At 52.4% G+C, this 20,173-nt stretch overlaps 1 protein-coding gene across 1 annotated transcript in view; it reads right to left on the reverse strand.

The window, feature by feature from the left end:
• Nucleotides 1-1,423: 1,423 nt before the first annotated feature.
• Nucleotides 1,424-20,173, reverse strand: part of UBAC1 (UBA domain containing 1) — a 30,871-nt gene continuing 12,121 nt past the window's right edge. Inside the window, exons 4-10 of the mRNA XM_073022094.1 lie at nt 18,711-18,818; nt 17,215-17,317; nt 16,844-16,952; nt 15,994-16,216; nt 10,964-11,050; nt 7,546-7,684; nt 1,424-1,972 (exon numbers count right to left, since the gene is read on the reverse strand). Of these exons, the coding sequence (XP_072878195.1) occupies nt 1,857-1,972; nt 7,546-7,684; nt 10,964-11,050; nt 15,994-16,216; nt 16,844-16,952; nt 17,215-17,317; nt 18,711-18,818 (885 nt within the window). The 3' untranslated portion in view covers nt 1,424-1,856. The remainder of the gene's footprint in view (nt 1,973-7,545; nt 7,685-10,963; nt 11,051-15,993; nt 16,217-16,843; nt 16,953-17,214; nt 17,318-18,710; nt 18,819-20,173) is intronic.

Genomic DNA, 20,173 nt, shown 5'->3' on the forward strand with positions numbered 1-20,173 from the left:
CATAGTGGCGGGTGCCTATAATCCAAGCTACTGGGGAGGCTGAGGCAGGAGAATTGCTTGAGCCCAGGGGGTGGAGGTTGCAGTAAGTCAAGATCGCACCACTTCACTCTAGCCTGGGCAAACAGTGAGACTCCATCTCAAAAAAAAAAAAGAAAAAAAATTAGACGTTGTGGCATGCATCTGTAATCCCAGCTACTCGGGATGGTGAGGTTCAATAATCACTTGAACCTGAGAGGTGGAGGTTGCAGTAAGCCAAGATCAAGTTACTGCACTCCAGCCTGGGCAACAGAGTGAGATTGTCTCAAAAAAAAACCCATCTCTACCAAAAATACAAAAAACTAGCCGGGCGAGGTGGCGGGCGCCTGTAGTCCCAGCTACTTGGGAGGCTGACGCAGGAGAATGGCGTGAACCCGGGAGGTGGAGTTTGCAGTGAGCCGAGATCACACCACTGCACTTCAGCCTGGGCGACAGAGCAAGACTCCGTCTCAAAAAAAAAAAAAGAAGTGAGATTCCTGGGCTGGGCGCACTGGCTCACGCCTATAATCCCAGCACTTTGGGAGGCCAAGGTGGGCAGATCACGAGGTCAGGAGATCAAGACCATCCTGGCTAACACGGTGAAACCCCGTCTCTACTAAAAATACAAAAAACTAGCTGGGCATGGTGGCAGGCGCCTGTAGTCCCAGCTACTCGGGACTAGGCAGGAGAATGGCGTGAACCCGGGAGGTGGAGCTTGCAGTGAGCCCGTATCGCACCACGGCACTCCAGCCTGGGCGACAAAGCAAGATTCTGTCTCAAAAAAAAAAAAAAAAAAAAAGAAGTGAGATTCGCAACTTTTGAAAAGCATTTTTGGTATTTCTGCCCAAAGAGTTTAAACTAACTTTAGTTTTAAATCTAGACCTCAAAAACAAGGAAGAGACCTAGACGTGGGAAGAGAAACATTTTCTGAAAACACTCTTACTGAGCTAAAATGCAGCCAGAGCTCTGCTAAGGTGCCCACACCAGTGGGCAGGGAAGGGAAGAGGAGGGGCTGGTTCAGAAGAGAAGTTCAAAACAAACAGCTCAGAACTGACTGCTTCCAACAACAACGAGCAGGCTTCACAACAAACAAAACTCATTTTCTCATTTTAAGACACAAGTAATGGTAACGTTTTTTAAAACGAAAAAAAAGGAGGAGGCCAGAGGCAGGCAGGGGTTGCCGTGCTTAGGCCCAGCACCTGTGTCCCGGGAATATGGGCTCAGCTCCAGTCCCTTAAATCCAATACAACACGAGGCTTTGCCCACTAAACAACGCCACAAGACCGCCCACATGCTGCAGTGGCCCCGGCGCCCACCCTGGGTGGGAGCAGCGAACACGGAGCCGTGGGGATGCAGCCTCCCAGGGACGCATGGGTTGCTTCTGCGGCACCAAGAAAAGACCAAGATAGGAAATAGGAAAAGGGATTTTATTAAAGAAAAGTCATCTGTGAGTGACTAAAGTAGCATGCTTGACGTTAACACTCTGGGTTGAAACCTACCTCCGTCAAATAACACGTGGACTCTCCAAGCAAACGTCTACGGGGCAATTCAAGCAGCAACTCAAGAGCCCAGAGGAGCACTGGAGAGGAGGCCATCACTCCACTTCCCAGCACGACAACCACTTTTTTGTAAACACCTGGCAGATGCTAAAAACACGGCTTTACACACGACCGTCACCGAAGTTTATAAGCAATAAGATCAGAGAGCGGGAGCAGCCGCGGCGCCTCTAACAGTCCAGGGCCGAGGTGCTGAAGGTGAGTTTCAGGTGAGGTCCGCTCTGCCCAGTCTCGGGCCGCGCCAGGGGGCTGCTGTGGCCGGACAGCCGAGTGGAACGGCGCCACCTACGTGCGATTTAGTGTCTGGAAGATTCTAGAGATCTGCAGCATGACGGGACCCGTTTCTGGATCATTCATCCACTGGGTGCTGTTCAGCGGGTTCTCTAGCATGTCTTCAAATGCTGCGGGGAAAACAGAGCCAGCCTGAGTGCCCGTGCCCCCACTCAGCCGACAGGCACAGGCGTGACTTTCCTCTTCGGCAGCTTCCTCACAAAGAGGGTGTGTCTCCAATACAAAGGCCACACAGAGCTCACTGCTAAGTGTGCACTCCCGGGCTGAAACCCACCCAGCTCTGTCAGATGCACCCATCAAATCAGATCTGATCACAAACAATCATGCACTCAATTCTGGCAGGTGGGCAGCATGCCTGTGCATGCTCATGGCACCCACACTCTGGGCAGCCGCCAGGGCTCAAAAATCATCTCCCCCAACAACTCCACTTCCAATCCCACCCCGAGAAGGTCAGCAGATGCAGAAAGGACACACAAAGACACCGTTGCAAAGTTAACAACAAACTGGAAAAACGTAATGCTCAGCCTTAAGAAAATTACTTCTTGGGAGGCCGAGACGGGCGGATCACGAGGTCAGGAGATCGAGACCATCCTGGCTAACACGGTGAAACCCCGTCTCTACTAAAAACACAAAAAACTAGCCGGGCGAAGTGGCGGGCGCCTGTAGTCCCAGCTACTCGGGAGGCTGAGGCAGGAGAATGGTGTAAACCCGGGAGGCGGAGCTTGCAGTGAGCTGAGATCCGGCCACTGCACTCCAGCCCGGGCGACAGAGCAAGACTCCGTCTCAAAAAAAAATAAAAATAAAAAAAAAAAAAAAAAAGAAAATTACTTCTTTAAAAAACCAGCGCGTTTAAAATGCAACACAGCACTTCTTCAAAACGAAAACTTGGGTTTTAACAGCTTTACAAAACTGTTTCCCCCAAACAGGTGGATTTTAGCAAACAGCTCTCCACTCTACCCACTGTGAAGGAGCACACGTTCTGCTGGCTGCCGGCCCCTCTGCAGAATCGATGGCTCCGTGTTGACCTGACACACATGGATGCGCTTCAGCATAAGTGGCCCCAGGTCTACAGGCTCCAGGGACAGTGCTCACTATAGGAGTTCACAGCCATTCACGGCCCAGTAGCCCGTGGCTGAGCACAGAGCTCAGAGTGAACCCGACTTGGCTCTGTTCGCGATCGGAAACAGCTCCCAGGCCCTGAAACAATCTCTGGTGTTCTGATTAAAAGTCCCCAAAAACCACTTTAAAATCTCTGAAAAAGCCAGGCGTGGTGGCTCATGCCTGTAATCCCAGCACTTTGGGAGGCCAAGGTGGGCGGATCACAAGGTCAGGAGATCAAGACCATCCTGGCTAACACGGTGAAACCCCGTCTCTACTAAAAAAAATACAAAAAACTAGCCGGGCGCGGTGGCGGCGCCTGCAGTCCCAGCTCCTCGGGAGGCTGAGGCAGGAGAATGGCGTGAACTCGGGAGGCGGAGCTTGCAGTGAGCTGAGATCCGGCCACTGCACTCCAGCCTGGGCGACAGAGCGAGACTCTGTCTCAAAAAAAAAAAAGAAAAAAGTCCCCAAAAACCACTTTAAAATCTCTGAAAAAGCCAGGTGTGGTGGCTCACGCCTGTAATCCCAGCACTTTGGGAGGCCAAGGCGGGTGGATCACAAGGTCAGGAGATCGAGACCATCCTGGCTAACACGGTGAAACCCCATCTCTACTAAAAATATAAAAAATCAGCCAGGCATGGTGGCAGGTGCCTATAGTCCCAAGCTACTCAGGAGGGTGAGGCAGGAGAATGGCATGAACCTGGAAGGCGGAGCTTGCAGTGAGTCACGATCGTGCCACTGTACTCCACCCTGGGTGACAGAGCGAGACTCCATCTCAAAAAAAAAAAAAAAAAAAAAAATCTCAGAAAAAGTCCCAGAAAGACAATGACAACCTGATGTCTACAAGAACAAACTATAAGGTACGAAACAGCTGTTTCACACGCAGGGTGGGGAACTTAATTACTTAATTTCCCATTTCCTCTCAAAAACAGCAAAATAAATTCTGGAAGGATGAAAGAGTTGAACAAAAAGATAAAGAGTTAAATATGAAAAACCACACAGATGATTATTTACCTGAGAATTTAATTTTTTTGGAGACAACGACTTGCTTTGTTGCCCAGGCCGGAGTGCAGTGGAGTGATCACAGCTCACTGCAGTCTTGAACTCCTGGACTCAATGATCCTCCCACCTCAGTCCCCTGAGTAGCAGGGACTACAGGCACATGTGCCACCACTCCTGGCTGATTTTGCTTTTTTGTTTGTTTGCTTTTTTTTAGTAGAGAGGAGGTCCTGCTATGTTACCCAGACTGGTCTTGAACTCCTGAGCTCAAGTGATCCTCTTGCCTCAGCCTCCCAAAGTGCTACGGCTACAGGCATGAGCCACCATGCCCAACCTGAGGAAGGTCTCCACACCTGGCTTTTTCAGAGATTTTAAAGTGGTTTTGGGGGACTTTTTTCTTTTTTTTTTTGAGACAGAGTCTTGCTCTGTCGCCCAGGCTGGAGTGCAGTGGCCGGATCTCAGCTCACTGCAAGCTCCGCCTCCCGGGTTTACGCCATTCTCCTGCCTCGGCCTCCCGAGTAGCTGGGACTACAGGCGCCGCCACTGCGCCCGGCTAGTTTTTTGTATTTTTTTAGTAGAGATGGGGTTTCACTTTCTTCTCTATATCCTAACTTCTGTATGTCAGAAAATGCCACACAAAATTAGAGAGCAAAAACTGTTTACAACACGCAACAAAGGCAGATGTGCTTAACATCCAAGAAGCTATTAAGGAAGCTCCAGGATTAATATTGCAATAGAAAAATAGATGCGCCGGGTACAATGGCTCATGCCTGTAATCCCAGCACTCTAGAAGGCAGAGGTGGGAGGCTTGCTTGAAGCCAGGAGTTCAATACTAGCCTGAGCAAAAAAAACGAGATCCCATCTCAACAATAACAAAAAATTAGCTGGGTATGGTCGTGTGTGCCTGTAGTCATAACTACCCAGGAGGATGACTTGAGCCCAGGAGGTCAAGGCTGCCGTGAGCTGTGATTGCACCACTGCACTCCAGCCTGGGTGACAGAGCAAGACCCCGTCTCCAAAAAAAGAAAGAAAACAAATAGATGACATACATAGACAATATGTAAAAGAAGAAATGCAACGGCCAACAGAAAAGTATTCAATATTGCTAATACCAAAAAGAATACAAGTTAAAACAATGGACGTCTTGTCTATGATACGGAGGTGGGCAAGTGTGTGTGCTAGGGGCAGATCTTGCATGGACAGTGGCGCCATCACTGCACTCTAGCCTGGGTGACAGAGAAAGTCTATTTCTATTAGGAAAAAAAAAAAAGTTCTTGGACGGACCCCAAGGCAGCACACACTAATATCCTAAGGTATACAAACAGCTGGAGAGCTAGGAGGAATATGCTTTCAGTGCGAAAGGAATCACTAAGAATAAAAATAAACTCACAAAAGTCCATTCTCAAGTTTTAGAATTTGGGTACAAAGAAGATCCCTACCTTACACCACACACATACTTCTAGGTAGATTATGGACTTAAATAAGAGAAACTTTTAAAATATTTGGAAAAAAAATTTTAAAAAGGAAAACGTGTTTCTGACTTTGGGATAGGAGGGTTTTCTTTTTTCTTTTTTTTTTTGAGATGGAGTCTCGCTCTGTCGCCCAGGCTGGAGTGCAGTGGCACGATCTCGACTCACTGCAACCTCCGCCCCCCAGGTTTGAACAATTCTGTGCCTCAGCTCCAGAGTAGCTGGGATTACAGGCGCATGCCACCACAGCCAGCTAATATTTTGTATTTTTAGTAGAGACAGGGTTTCACGATCTTGGCCAGGCTGGTCTTGAACTCCTGATCTCGTGATCCACCTGCCTCCGTCTCCCAAAGTGCTGGGATTACAGACACGAGCCACCACACCCCGCCATGGAAGGTTTTCTTTAAAGGTTCACATCCTAAAAAAAACCACCCTGAAGGACATCAAAACATGGGATTCTGCCCATCAGCATGAGTAAATAAGCCAGAAACTGAACAATGGCATCTGCAGCACAAATAAATGGGAAAAGGGTCAGCATCCAGGAGGTGAGGACCTTTCTGAATGAATAAGAAAACAATCTGGGCCCGGCGCGGTGGCTCACGCCTGTAATCCCAGCACTTTGGGAGGCCAAGACGGGCGGATCACAAGGTCAGGAGATCGAGACTGATCCCGTCTCTACTAAAAAATACAAAAAACTAGCCGGGCGAGGTGGCGGGCGCCTGTAGTCCCAGCTACTCGGGAGGCTGAGGCCGGAGAATAGCGTAAACCCGGGAGGCAGCGCTTGCAGTCAGCTGAGATCCGGCCACTGCACTCCAGCCTGGGCGACAGAGCGAGACTCCGTCTCAAAAAAAGAAAAAAAAAAGAAAACAATCCAAGAGAAAAGAAGGCCAAACGCTGAGCAGAAGGTCTCTCACGGCCGAGGTTCTACAGACGGCCAATACACTTCTGAAAGAAGGCCAGCCTTCAAGATCAGGGCATGGCCATCACAGCTTCCAGAGACACTTCCAGCCTGCTTCGGTGGCAAAGGCCCTCCCAACATCCCGGAACTCGGCTCCTGGGGACCAACAGGTCTGTAATCCCAGCACTTTGGGAGGCCAAGGCGGGTGGATCATGAGGTCAAGAGTTCGAGACCAGCCTGGCCAACATGGTGAAACCCGTCTCTACTAAAATACAAAAAATTAGCCAGGCATGGTAATGCACGCCTATAATACCAGGTTCTCAGGAGGCTGAGGCAGGAGAATTGCTTGAACCTGGGAGGCAGAGGTTGCAGTGAGCCGAGATCACGCCATTGCACTCCAGCCTGGGTGACAGGGTGAGGTGCTGTCTCAAAAAATAAAAAAAACGGGGGGAACATCGCGAGTGGCACCACATGCAGACAACCCAATGACCCCTGGATTCCCGGTGCCTTCCATCAACAAAATACTCCACAACCCCCACAAAGAACACAGTCAGTCAGTCACAGAGGCCTGCTTAAAATGTGATTCTACTTACACAAAGGCAGTAACAAATGAGAGATTGTTTGAGGAGACACAAATACGGCAAAACTCTACAGGGAAGCAGAGAGGTAAGCCGCGGCCACGGCGACGGCCAGGCTGGAGGGAGGGATGAGGTGCGTAGGGGAGGGGCACCCCAGGCCCAGAGCTGAATGGCAGATACACGGCTATTAGTTTTATCCTTCTTTAAAGTTACAACATCATATACACTTTTGCATGTAGGTATCTGACAAGAAAAATAAACAATTGCCATCAAAGACCCTGAGGAACAGTAAGAGCAAAAGCCCACGCCACGCCTTGTTCTCATGTGAGTTCCTAAGCTGCTGGTGTGGTCTCCACCCCGCTGGCCCTCGGAAAGCCACTGGCACTGGTTTTCTGAAGCCTGTGTCAGAGTCATCGTGCAGGAGACAGTCACACCACGATCAGAACCTGACCTGTGGGCTCCATGGTGACGTAGCAGAGCTACACCCGCAGGATGCCAACCTGCATGGCAGGACGTGCTGCCAGCGCATGGCGATCCTCAGCGCTGGATCCTCCGCGTCGCCTCTACAGCACCTGCACGTCCTACGAGGGAACCAGCCAGCCTCCCCGACCCGCGACTTAGCGTAAAGAAGGCGCACATACCTAGCAATGTTTTGGGGTTGGTCAGGCCCAGCTGCACCACCGGGTTATCCAGGATCGCCTGAAAGAGAGGACTGTCGGGGTCGATGCCCTTGTCCAGCTCCTCCGGAGAGGGCTTCCGGTCCCCCAGCAGCCACTCGCACTGCAAAGCCAGAGCACCAATGCCACTGTTAGCGCCTTCAGTGCCTCTGCAAGACGCCACCCGCAGCAGGCACAACGGCTCCTGCACCTTTCTATTGAGCCCCCGAGGCTGATCTCACTGGAAGGGACCCTACCATGAAGACAAGCCCAGTCTGGATTCACTGCTGTGCATGTCAGACCAGGCCAGACTGAGAAAGAAGAGCTAGTCTGCTTTTCTCTGCAGACGCTGGCATTGCCCAGCTTGCCTGTGGTCCTGTTATGGGCAGTCAGTAGTGCTGGAGCCATGAGGACACAGGCTCCTCATCTCTGTCTTGGAGGTGTGAGCCACCAACTCCACTGGCAGGAGGGATGGTGGGGGGGTGTCGGCCACCACAGGGCCCTCCCCAGGCACAGCTCCATCAGCCCAGCTGGCACACGGGCACAGGACAGGAATCATTCTTCGAGTCAGTTTAATCAGATAAATGGGCTGGGTGTGGTGGCTCATGCATGTAATCCCAGCACTTCAGAAGCCAAAGCAGGAGGATCAATCGAAGCCAGGAATTCAAGATCGGCCTGGGCAACAAAGGGAGATCTCGTCTCTAAAAAAATAAAATCAATTAGCCGGGCATGGTGGTGCATGCCTGTGGTCCCAGCTACTCAAGAGGCTGAGGCGGGAGGATTGCTTGAGCCCAGGAGGTCGAGGCTGCAGTGAGTGTGATCACACTGCTGCATTCCAGCCTGGGGGACAGAGTGAGACCCTGACTCCAAAAAAATTTAAAAAAAAAAAAGATAAATGAACAAATTACCCATCCATAAAATATGTACATATAAGGCACCCTTTTAAAAAGACAAAGCCTAGAATTCTGTATTTTTACATTTTTATACTGTTTGTGCCATCTATCCTATCGTCTCACTTAAAGAGCCACATAGCCAGCTGCATGTGAAAGAAGGGAAACACACGGCCTCTACCACGCCCGGGGCACTCATGAGTGAGGCTCCCAGCATTCACCCAGCCTGACACTCACTCACTACAGTCCAACACTCACCACAGCCCGACACTCACTCACTACAGTCGACACTCACTACAGCCCAACATTCACCACAGCCTGACACTCACTCACTACAGTCGACACTCACTACAGCCCAACATTCACCACAGCCCAACACTCACTCACTACAGTCGACACTCACTCACTACAGCCCAACACTCACCACAGCCCGACACTACAGCCCAACACTCACCACAGCCCGACACTCACTCACTACAGTCGACACTCACTACAGCCCAACACTCACCACAGCCCGACACTCACTCATCACAGTCGACACTCACTCACTACAGCCCAACACTCACCACAGCCCGACACTCACTCACTACAGTCGACACTCACTCACTACAGCCCAACACTCACCACAGCCCGACACTACTCATCGCAGTCGACACTCCTCATCACAGTCGACACTCACTACAGCCCAACACTCACCACAGCCCAACACTCACTCACCACAGCCCGACACTCACCACAGCCCAACACTCACCACAGCCTGACACTCAATTACCACAGCCGACACTCACCACAGCCCGACACTCACTCACCAGAGCCCGACACTCACCACAGCCCGACATTCACTCACCACAGCCCGACACTCACCACAGCCGACACTCACCACAGCCTGACACTCTCTCACCACAGCCGACACTCACCACAGCCCAACACTCACTCACCACAGCCGACACTCACCACCGCCCGACAACTCACCACAGCCGACACTCACCAGAGCCTGACACTCACCACAGCCCGACACTCACTCACCAGAGCCCAACACTCACCACAGCCAGACACTAACTCACCACAGCCCAACACTCACCACAGTCCGACACTCACTCACCACAGCCGACACTCACCACAGCCCGACACTCACTCACCACAGCCGACACTCACCACCGCCCGACACTCACCACAGCCGACACTCACCAGAGCCTGACACTCACCACAGCCCGACACTCACTCACCAGAGCCCAACACTCACCACAGCCGGACACTAACTCACCACAGCCCGACACTCACTCACCACAGCCCGACACTCACTCACCACAGCCGACACTCACTCACCACAGCCCGACACTCACTCACCACAGCCCGACACTCACTCACCACAGCCTGACACTCACTCACCAGAGCCTGACACTCACCACAGCCCGACACTCACCACAGCCCGACACTCACTCACCACAGCCCGACACTCACTCACCACAGCCCGACACTCACTCACCATAGCCAACATTCACTACAGCCCGATACTCACTCACCACAGCCTGACACTCACTCACCACAGCCCAACACTCACTCACCACAGCCCGACACTCACTCACCACAGCCGACACTCACCACAGCCTGATACTCACTCACCACAGACAACACCACAGCCCGACACTCACTCACCACAGCCCGACACTCACCACAACCCGACACTCACTCACCACAGCCCAACACTCACTCACCACAGCCCGACACTCACTCACCACAGCCCGACACTCACTCACTACAGCTGACACTCACTACAGCCCGACACTCACTCACCAGAGCCCGACACTCACCACAGCCCGACACTCACTCACCACAGCCCGACACTCACTCACCACAGCCGACACTCACCACAGCCGACACTCACTACAGCCCGATACTCACTCACCACAGCCAACACCACAGCCTGACACTCACTCACCACAGCCCGACACTCACTCACCACAGCCCGACACTCACTCACCAGAGCCCGACACTCACCACAGCCCGACACTCACCACAGCCCGACACTCACTCACCACAGCCCGACACTCACTCACCACAGCCCGACACTCACCACAGCCCGACACTCACTCACCACAGCCCGACACTCACCACAGCCGACACTCACTACAGCCCGATACTCACTCACCACAGCCAACACCACAGCCTGACACTCACTCACCACAGCCCAACACTCACTCACCACAGCCCGACACTCACTCACCACAGCCGACACTCACCACAGCCCGACACTCACTCACCACAGCCCGACACTCACTCACCACAGCCGACACTCACCACAGCCCGACACTCACTCACCACAGCCGACACTCACCACAGCCTGATACTCACTCACCACAGCCAACACCACAGCCCGACACTCACTCACCACGGCCGACACTCACCATAGCCCGACACTCACTCACCACAGCCGACACTCACCACAGCCTGATACTCACTCACCACAGCCAACACCACAGCCCGACACTCACTCACCACAGCCCGACACTCACCGCGGCATTCTGTTGGTTGTTGTTCACTCTGAGGGCATCTATCACCTCCTTCTCGTCGAATCCCATCTCCATCAGGGAAATGACGGCCTAGAGGACAGCATAGCCGTTAGCTCGCTGGGGGCGGCAGGAGGCCGAGGAACCAGTGCCCTGCGTGCAGAGGGGGACCCTGCTCCCCGGCACCCTAGCGGGGGGTGCTCCCAACAGCACTGCGGACACTCTCCGTCCTCGTTCTCTTTCCTCACAGCTCTACTGAAACAGATCTTGGTTTTCAGCATCCTAAAGCCGAAAAAGCGAAGGGTATGACTGTAGTTAGCAGAGCCAGGGGGTCGGTGCAGCTCCCAGGCTTGTCTTCAGGGAGCCACAGGTTGTGGGGAGAAGCCACAGGTTATGACAGGTAGAAATGCATCGCTTATGTGGACATGAGGCAGTCAGGCCAACTTCAGACCCTTTCAGGTTTGTCCCAATGATTGTGTGGATAAGACTGTCTCAGCAGCCACTGCAGGTTTACCCCAGAGGGGCTTGTTATCCAAGAATAAGTGGCATTAGAGAAAGGCCACGTCAGTAAATGCAATCTCAATGGAAACAAAAATGTCACTGTAATCCGTGACAAAAGGTTTTATTCAGATTTTATCTTAGAAAAAAAGTCCTAAAACTAATTTTTTGATTTTAATATTGAACAAAACTTAAGCTACAACTAAACATATACTAATTCATTTTTGGGGAAGGGCGTACATTTTTCTGGACACAATTCATGTAACAAGATAATACATCCTTTACTCTGGTGATTTATAACACAATGTTAAAGGGGTCCGTTTTGAAAAAATATAAATAAATAAAAAGAAGGCTTTATCAAAATTTCAAGGGCCTCTCCTAATCCCTGAAAGGTCAGATCCCACTCTCTTGAAGCCCCCAGAGTCCTCTCTGTCTTTGTCAGTTTTCCGGCCACCATAAGGCCATAAGTGTAGGGGTGCCGGCCCCACACAGCTTCCAGCACCACCCAGGCTGACATCATGCAGCACCGCGCCCCACGGACCGTGCGCGTCCGCAGCCAGTCTGGCTGGACTGCATTGTCAGATGCTTCCAAGAGAACCTGGCAGAAAAAGACTTGAGCTGGGGTGGAGCTCAGGAAGGATGCTGGCTGGAGCTAAACTGTGTGCATGATCAGCTCAAAAGTCCCAGCCAGGCGCACTGGCTCACGCTTGTAATCCCAGCACTTTGGGAGGCCGGGGCGGGAGGATCACCTGAGGTCAGGAGTTTGAGACCAGCCTGGCCAACATGGGGAAACCCCATCTCTACTAAAAATATAAAAATTAGCTGGGTGTGATGGCACATGCCTGCAATCCCAGCTACTTGGGAGGCTGAGGCAGGAGAATCGCTTGAGCCCAGGAAGTGGAGGTTGCAGGGAGCCAAGATCGCACCACTGTACTCCAGCCTGGGCAACACAGTGATACTCCATCTCTCAAAAAAGAAAAAAACTCCGTATCTTCTATTTATGGTCCTTCCTGAGCCACATCCTAACTCTAGGAGCTCCAACAATGAACTTTGGAAGAACCCACCATACAATATTTTGGTATCAAAGTCATATAGAATAGCCTGGAATCTATTGAATTCAAGGACAGGATGCCCTTCTCACTAGCTTCAATAGGAAGCACTCTCCCTCATTTCTACCTCAGCCCAGGAAATGATGCCCCAGTACTCCTGAGGCAACACCTGGCAGCCCCCGCCCTCCCTCCGAGCCCATGGGGGCAAAGACTTGCTTGTGGGCAGCAATGGGAGACGGGCCTTGCACTCACGGGCTGCAGGACCTCGGGCCCTGCCAGCTCTGCCCCCGGCCAGCAGCTATCCTGCCCACCACTGGAAAGGGAGGGGCAGCAGGAAATCTGTTTTGGCCTCAAGTCAGAGCTCTCCAATCCTTTCTCGGTAACGAAGCTAATATCTCGATCTCTACTGGATACTTGCCTGATCTCAAGACTCAGACAGAAACCAAAGGGTAGAAGGACTGACAGGCTGGCCCCTCAAGCCTTGACCACCCTGTAATCATTTTCATCAAAGACATTCTACGGAATATTCTGACACAGAGAGATGACAGGAGGGAATGACAATGGGGAAGATCTTAGGAAAATGAGCACGTTAAGATTGTTAAGAATGAGCATCTCTAACAAAAAGGCTTAAGACGGCAAGAAAGAATATGACTAACAACCTCTAAGAGACCGTGTAGCACCACAACACGGGAGAGTGCAAAGTCCAGCCTCAGCGCACAAGGGACCCAGCTGGAGAGTGGCCGCTCCGCCCGACAGGCTTCCAGGATCAGATGGGAACTTGGCTCCCTAGGAGACAAGCACAACAAGACACACTTTCTGCTAAACCTAGAAATGCTAGATAAAAATAAAACAAAAATGCTTTTAGGCTGGGCACAATGGCTCATGCCTGTAATTCCAGCACTTTGGGAGGCCAAGGCAAGAGGATCACTTGAGGCCAGGAGTTCAAGACCAGCCTGGGCAACACAGGGAGATCCCTATCCGTACAAAATTTTAGAAATTAAAAAATTAGCTCTGTTTGGTGGTGCGTGCCTGTAAGAGCTACTCAGGAGGCTGAAGTAGCATCATTTGAGCCCAGGAGGTCAAGGCTGCAGTAAGCCATGATTGTGCCACCGCACTCTAGTCTGGTTGAGAGTGAAACTGTCTCAAAAAAAAAAAAAGAAACTTTTAAATGCATAGCAAAACTCACAAGAAAGGCTATCCACAAGTGATAAAAACCAAGAAGGAAGAGACAGAAAACTAGCTCTATGAAAGGGTGTGCACAGGGTCCAGTGTCCACACACAGAAAGAACGTGCGCCTTGGGCCCATGGGAGGGAGACAGTGGGAAATGAGACTCTCATTTAAAGCGAGGACCCTGAAAAGATGAGAAGATGGACTAGAAAAGTGTTTGTCTCAATGGGATCTAACTAAACTGAAGAGCTTCTGCACAGCAAAAGAAACGACCATCAGAGTGAACAGACAACCTATAGAAGGGAACATCTTTACAATCCATCCACCTGACAAAGGGTTAATATCCAGAATCCACATGGAATAAACAAATTTACATTTAAAAACCCCATTAAAAACTGGGCAAAGGACACGATCAGACACTTCTCAAAAGAAGACAGTTGGCTGGGCGCGGTGGCTCACTCCTGTAATCCCAGCACTTTGGGAGGCCAAGGCAGGCGGATCACTTGAGGTCAGGAGTTTGAGACCAGCCTGGCCAACATGGTAAAACCCTGTCTCCACTAAAAACACAAAAATCAGCTGGGTGTGGTGGGTGTGTGCCTGTAGTCCCAGCTACTCAGGAGGCTGAGGCAGGAAGAATCCAGCCTGGGCAACAGAGCAAGGCTCAGCATTACTGATCATTAGAGAAATGCAAATCAAAACCGCAATGAGGTACCATCTCATGCCAATCAGAATGATGATTATTAAAAAGTCAAGAAACAACAGCTGCTGGTGAGGCTGTGGAGAAACAGGAACACTTTTACACTGTTGGTGGGAATGTAAATTAGTTCAACCACTGTGGAAGACGTGTGGTGATTCCTCAAAGACCTAGAAACAGAAATACCATCTGACCCTGCAACTCCATTACAGGGTATATACCCAAAGGAATAAGAGAAATCATTCTATTATAAAGATACGTGCACACACATGGTCACTGCAGCACTATTCACAATAGCAAAGATAGAGAATCAACCCAAATGCCCATGGATAAGAAAAGAAACTGGATAGGCTGGATAAAGAAAATATGGGACATACACACCATGGAATACTACGCAGCCATGAAAAGGAACGGGATCACGTCCTTTGCAGGGTCATGGATGAAGCTGGAAGCCATTGTTCTCAGCAAACTAACACAGGAACAGAAAACCAAGCACCTCCTGTTCTCACTCATGAGTGGGAGCTGAACAATGAGAACACATGGACACAGGGAGGGGAACATCACACACCGGGGCCTGCTGGGGGCCCGGGGGAGGGAGGGCATCAGGATAAATAGCTAATGGATGCTGGGCTTAATACCTAGGTGATAGGTTGACACGTAGCAAACCACCATGGCACATGTTTACCTTTGGAACAAACCTGCACATCCTGCATATGTATCCCAGAACTTAAAATTAAATTAAATTTTAAAAGAAACAAAGAAAAGCATTTGTCTCCACGGGACCCCGTGCAGGGAAGACCTGAGCTGTGAAGCCAGGGTTTACACTGCAGGACATGAGGGGCAGGGGCCCCACTCATCATCGGCAGAAGCAAACTCAGAATCACCCCAGGTGGGTGTCTACAGCCTGGCCACAGGGAACTCCACGGAAGACACGAGCCCCGCAGGTGAGGCCACAGCACAACGTCACACACCCCAGGGAAACAATCAACGCCACACGTGAGACGAGAGCATGCAGATGGAAGCCCTGACGGAGTGGATCTGCCATCTGAGCACGTCGGAGAAGACAGAAACCTCCAAGGAGGAAGTAAGACCCAAATCAAAGAACAGGAGAGAGAAGGAAGAACGGGGAGATGAGGTGCGGGCGAGGAAGGTCCACACACACAGGCGCGGGGACCCTGCAGCCCTGCAGACCGCGCCACGGAGGCAGTTGGCCAGCCTGAGCGGCCCCTCGCTCACAGACACCCACCACAGCAGATGACCCTCCCGGTCTCCGAGCAGGACCCCCACCCCGCAGAGACGCGGCCGAATAGGGGCGGCTTGTGGACATGAGTGGTCAGCAGGAACTGTAAAATGTCGTTTTTCAAAAGGTGACGAATGTGGCAACAGAGAGGAAACAGGGGTGCCTGGATTCAAGCCGGGATAACTTACAGGGGTGCTCAGAAACTCGGGCCGCGGTCCAGGCTCGCCACTTCCCAGACCCCCTATAAACCCCTTCCCCAGCTTCTCTCTCCTGGGCCAAGAGCCAGCTCAGCCCAAGGTCACCACACAGCCCCAGCTTCCTTTCCATGGCGCCACCTCAAGGGAAGACACGGCGACTCTGCCTGGCGACAGGTCTAGTAACACATACCCGAGCATCAGCCCGAAACTCCCTTTTCCTCCGGATCTTCTTGAAGATTTCCGTGAGCTCATCTCTGGCCTCCTCATCGGTGGTGCTGGCTCCTGCGGCAGCCTCAGGGGCGGCTGCGGTGGCCCCCTCAGCCCCTGGGGGAGCCTGGCCCGGAAGAGGCGTGTCTATGGTTGGATCTTCTGCGTGTTCAATTAGCCACTCCATGGCCTGAGGCACCGACATGCTGCAAGGCAAGAGACTCTTTCCAGCACCCCCAGGCTAACGGACCGGGGCCTTCGCCTCCTGTCCATTCCCAAGAGCCTCTGCTATGGTTGTGGCTTCTCCAGCATCAGCTGGTGGCCCTTAAAAGGAGAACCTGAATGAACACAGGTGCAACGGAAGCTCTGGTCCTTGCCTCAGACTACCTTGAGACCCTGGGCAGAAACAGAAGCCCGTCTAAGGAGAGGCGAGCGGACCCAGAGGTCTCTGCTGGGAGTTTAGGGATGGAGCGCCCCTGGCTGCCCCTGGATCTCGGATTATTCGTTTTAGATCTGAACACAGAAGCAGGACCAATAACTCACACGGAAATCCTGAGAAGACTGTTAGAGGCCGTGTCCCTGCTACAAATGGGCTTCACCTTGAGTTCTCATACAACGGCCCAAAGGGAATTTATACAACGACTGTTCTGTCACATTCACCCCAAAAACACTTTGCAGGCACATATTTAAGGTACCTCTTCAAAACCCCACATGTTAGAAAAGATTCAGTCAAACAAAGAGTTTAGGGTAGGAGGACGTCACCCACGGTGGGAGCCCCCACAAGACCAGGCCCCACATGTCTCCGGCAAGGGAAGGAGGTGGCCCCCACGCACTGGTTCAGCTGAAGGGCCTTGGTGGCTCTGTTCTCCGGAAAGCCCATCTCCGTGAGCTGCCGCAGGGCGGCCTCGTCCACACGCTCATCCTCGTCCTCGTCCAGCATCGCTGTGGGGAGATGACAGGGCCATGAAGGCTCCAGCCTCAGGCCCAAGGGCCTTATCTGAGCACAAACATTTGCAGGAATTATCTGTCTGAGCTCTGCCTGCCCGCCCTCAGGCGTATCAACAGGAGTTGCCGGTGAGGCAGGCCCCAGGCCCTCATCAGTGCTTCCATAAAGCACTGAGGTGCTGGTCGGGCGGAGCTGCAGACGCTCCCCCAGGCAGGCAGTGAACCACGCCTGGAATGTAGCATCAGGGCTGACTCATACCATTCGCCTTCTTAAACAATTCCACCGCATCTGGGTTCAGTGCTAACAGCTTCTGCGCCACCTCGATGAGAGACACCAGGATCTTCCGGAGTTCTGTCTGGAACTGCAGTGAAAAAAAAGGAGATCAATTCTCTAAATGTCCAGCAAACCTACTTGGACCTATGACTTGCTCCCATCCTGGAACTCCGATCCTCAGAGTCGAGATGACACTGCTTTCCTACAAGACAGCAGGATCAACTGAGGGCAAGGCAGGGGATCGGCAGGGCCAAGGGCCTCCCTGAAGGTGGGACTGAAGCCAGTGGAAAGGGACACGAACGCCCGGTGACAGTCGCTCAGTGCTGGCCTGATACTCAGCCTGTGCCCAGTGAGGAAACCGTCGGTCCAGCCAGCGTGGGTGGGGGCAAGCTGAAGAACCTCTCTGGCTTCACCAAAGAAAACAGAATCATCTGAGGCTCCACGCCCATGAGTCTGCCGGCCCCTGGTGGAGGCATGCCTGCCACACAGCGGTGGCCATCACTGTCTTCCCCAGGCAGGACAAGCTGTGGGACGGAACAGAGACGCCCTCCAGAACAGCTAGAGGTCAGGTGTCAGCTATCCCTTCTCTCACACAAGTGTGAGCCTTGGTGTGGATACCACACTAGAGAAACACCTCTGAGCTGGACACACACAGGATGGGAGACACACATGCTGGCTGCTGGGGAAAAGTCACCATGCCCTGGTCGGCACAGAACTCTCTGGAAGAGACCCCAAGAGGTTCATTCCTAAAATGAAACAGGGGTTATGGCAGCGCCCTTAGGTCGGACTGGCATCGGATGAAGTTGGAAGCCAGCCGTCCTCCCACCCCGGCACAGCACGTGCCCCACTGCTGGGGCGTCCACGTGAGCACTGCAAACACTTTTCTTTTTTAACTGATAACGTTCTGATCCAAAATAACTCACGGGTTCAGATTTCTTTTTTTTTTTTTCTTGAGACAGAGTTTCACTCTTGCTGCCCAGGTTGGAGTACAATGATGCGATCTCAGCTCACTGCAACCTCTGCCTCCTGGGTTCAAGCGATTCTCCTGTATCAGCCTCCTGAATAGCTGGGATTACAGGTGCCCACCACTATGCCCGGCTAATTTTTGGTATTTTTAGCAGAAACGGGGTTTCACCATGTTGGCCAGGTTGGTCTCGAACTTCTGACCTCAGGTGATCCGCCCGCTTTGGGTGCAGAATTCTATCTAAACATTTCTGCCAAACTCAGGGCCGGACTGACATTTTCCCAGGGGTATCCATGTTTCCAGCCCTGTCTTCAGATGGCTTTCCAACTCTCACTTGGAAATAATTTTTGATTTACAGAAAAAATGCAAAATAGTGCAGTCCTATAGACCCCCTCACTGACTTCCCCAAATACTCCTAGAGAATCTCCTCTTGCTGCCCCACCCTGTGGGAACCCCCCACGGCAATCCCCCACACGGGGACCCCACGCGCCCACCGCCGCTCTGGGCCGACACTTACATCTCTCATGTTGGTCTGGACCGCGGCCCGGTCCATGTTGTAGGACGGCAGGTTGGCGGTGGCCCGGAGTATGGCCTCTTTATCTGGAGCTTTCTGGTCTTGTTTTTTCTACACAGAAAAGTAATCAGAAAGTCAGACATGAACGTAACAGCACCAAAAAGCAAGATGATGAAAACTGAATCAGCAGAGCTCTGCCAAGGAAAGACTCCGTCTCCTTCAGGAGCCAGAGGTATAAACTCCTTGATGAGCTGGGGGAGCCTGGAGAGTTCTGGGCAAGGCCCAGGGACAGCAGACGTGTCCTCAGCGTCTGCTCTGCCGTAAATGAGAGTGAAGCGGTAGGTGAGGGGCAGAGCAGGAACAAGGGTCACAGAACGACAACCACACGGGGGCTGTGGCAGGGCTGGGGCAAGGGAGGCGACTCCAGAACCACCCAGGCTGCAGCTGAGCCCTGAGGCCAAAATCACGAACTCATCTCTGCTCCTTCTGGAAGCTCCTGACAGGCAGTTACGGCAGTAGAAACTCACGAGAACAAAAGTGATGGGGGAGGAACAGAACCGGAAGAGTGACAGCACATTCTCAGAAGATGGCAGAGGATGAGGATGGAGGGATCAGCAGAGCTACGAAGGCTCAGGCCAAGAGCAGAGCATGGACGCAAGACCATTCCAGCCTCCTAGAACTGCATCGGTGGCAGGGGACGGGGAGGGAGCCTCAGGAGCTAGGACTCCATCCTCCCCCACCCTGCCCTGCGCTCCCCTGCCATCCAGTCCTGCCGGCAACTCCCAGAGAGCTGGCCTTGACCCCGGGCCAGAAGCCCTCGGCTCATGAGAGGGAAAGCGGCACCCCCAGCACCCTCGACAGGGAGACCCAGCAGCAGGGGAGTGGGGCAGACACAGCCATGAGGTGGGAGGGGGCAAAATGGCAGGGTCTGCACCCAAAGGGCAGTGCCCCAGCCAGCCACCCAGTCCCAAAGCACTGCTAACAAGATCCAGGGCCTCTGGAAGGTGGCATTCAGCCACAGACAGCCGGCCAGACGTTTGAGGAAAGCTTCCAGCACAAAAGACAAAACCCCAAATAAAAACAGGAACAGGCTGGGCGCAGCGGTGCACGCCTATAATCCCAGCCCTTTGGGAGGCCGAGGTGGGTGGATTACTTGAGGTCAGGAGTTCGACACCAGCATGGCCAACATGGTGAAACCCCATGTCTAATAAAAATACAAAAATAAGCCGGGTGTGCTGGTGCACGCCTGTAATCCCAGCTACCCGGGAGGCTGAGGCAGGAGAATCGCTTGAACCTGGGAGGTGAGCTGAGATCACACCACTGCACTCAAGCCTGGGTGAGTGACAGTGAGACTCCGACTGAAAAAAAAAGAAAAGGAACAACAGAAAGCAGCACAAAGTGAGGAGCCAGCAGGGAAGAGGACAGTGTTTATGAGCCAGGACACACGGCCCGCAGAGGAACACACC

Source organism: Chlorocebus sabaeus, chromosome 12, assembly GCF_047675955.1.
Source record: "Chlorocebus sabaeus isolate Y175 chromosome 12, mChlSab1.0.hap1, whole genome shotgun sequence".
Lineage (NCBI taxonomy): Eukaryota > Metazoa > Chordata > Mammalia > Primates > Cercopithecidae > Chlorocebus > Chlorocebus sabaeus.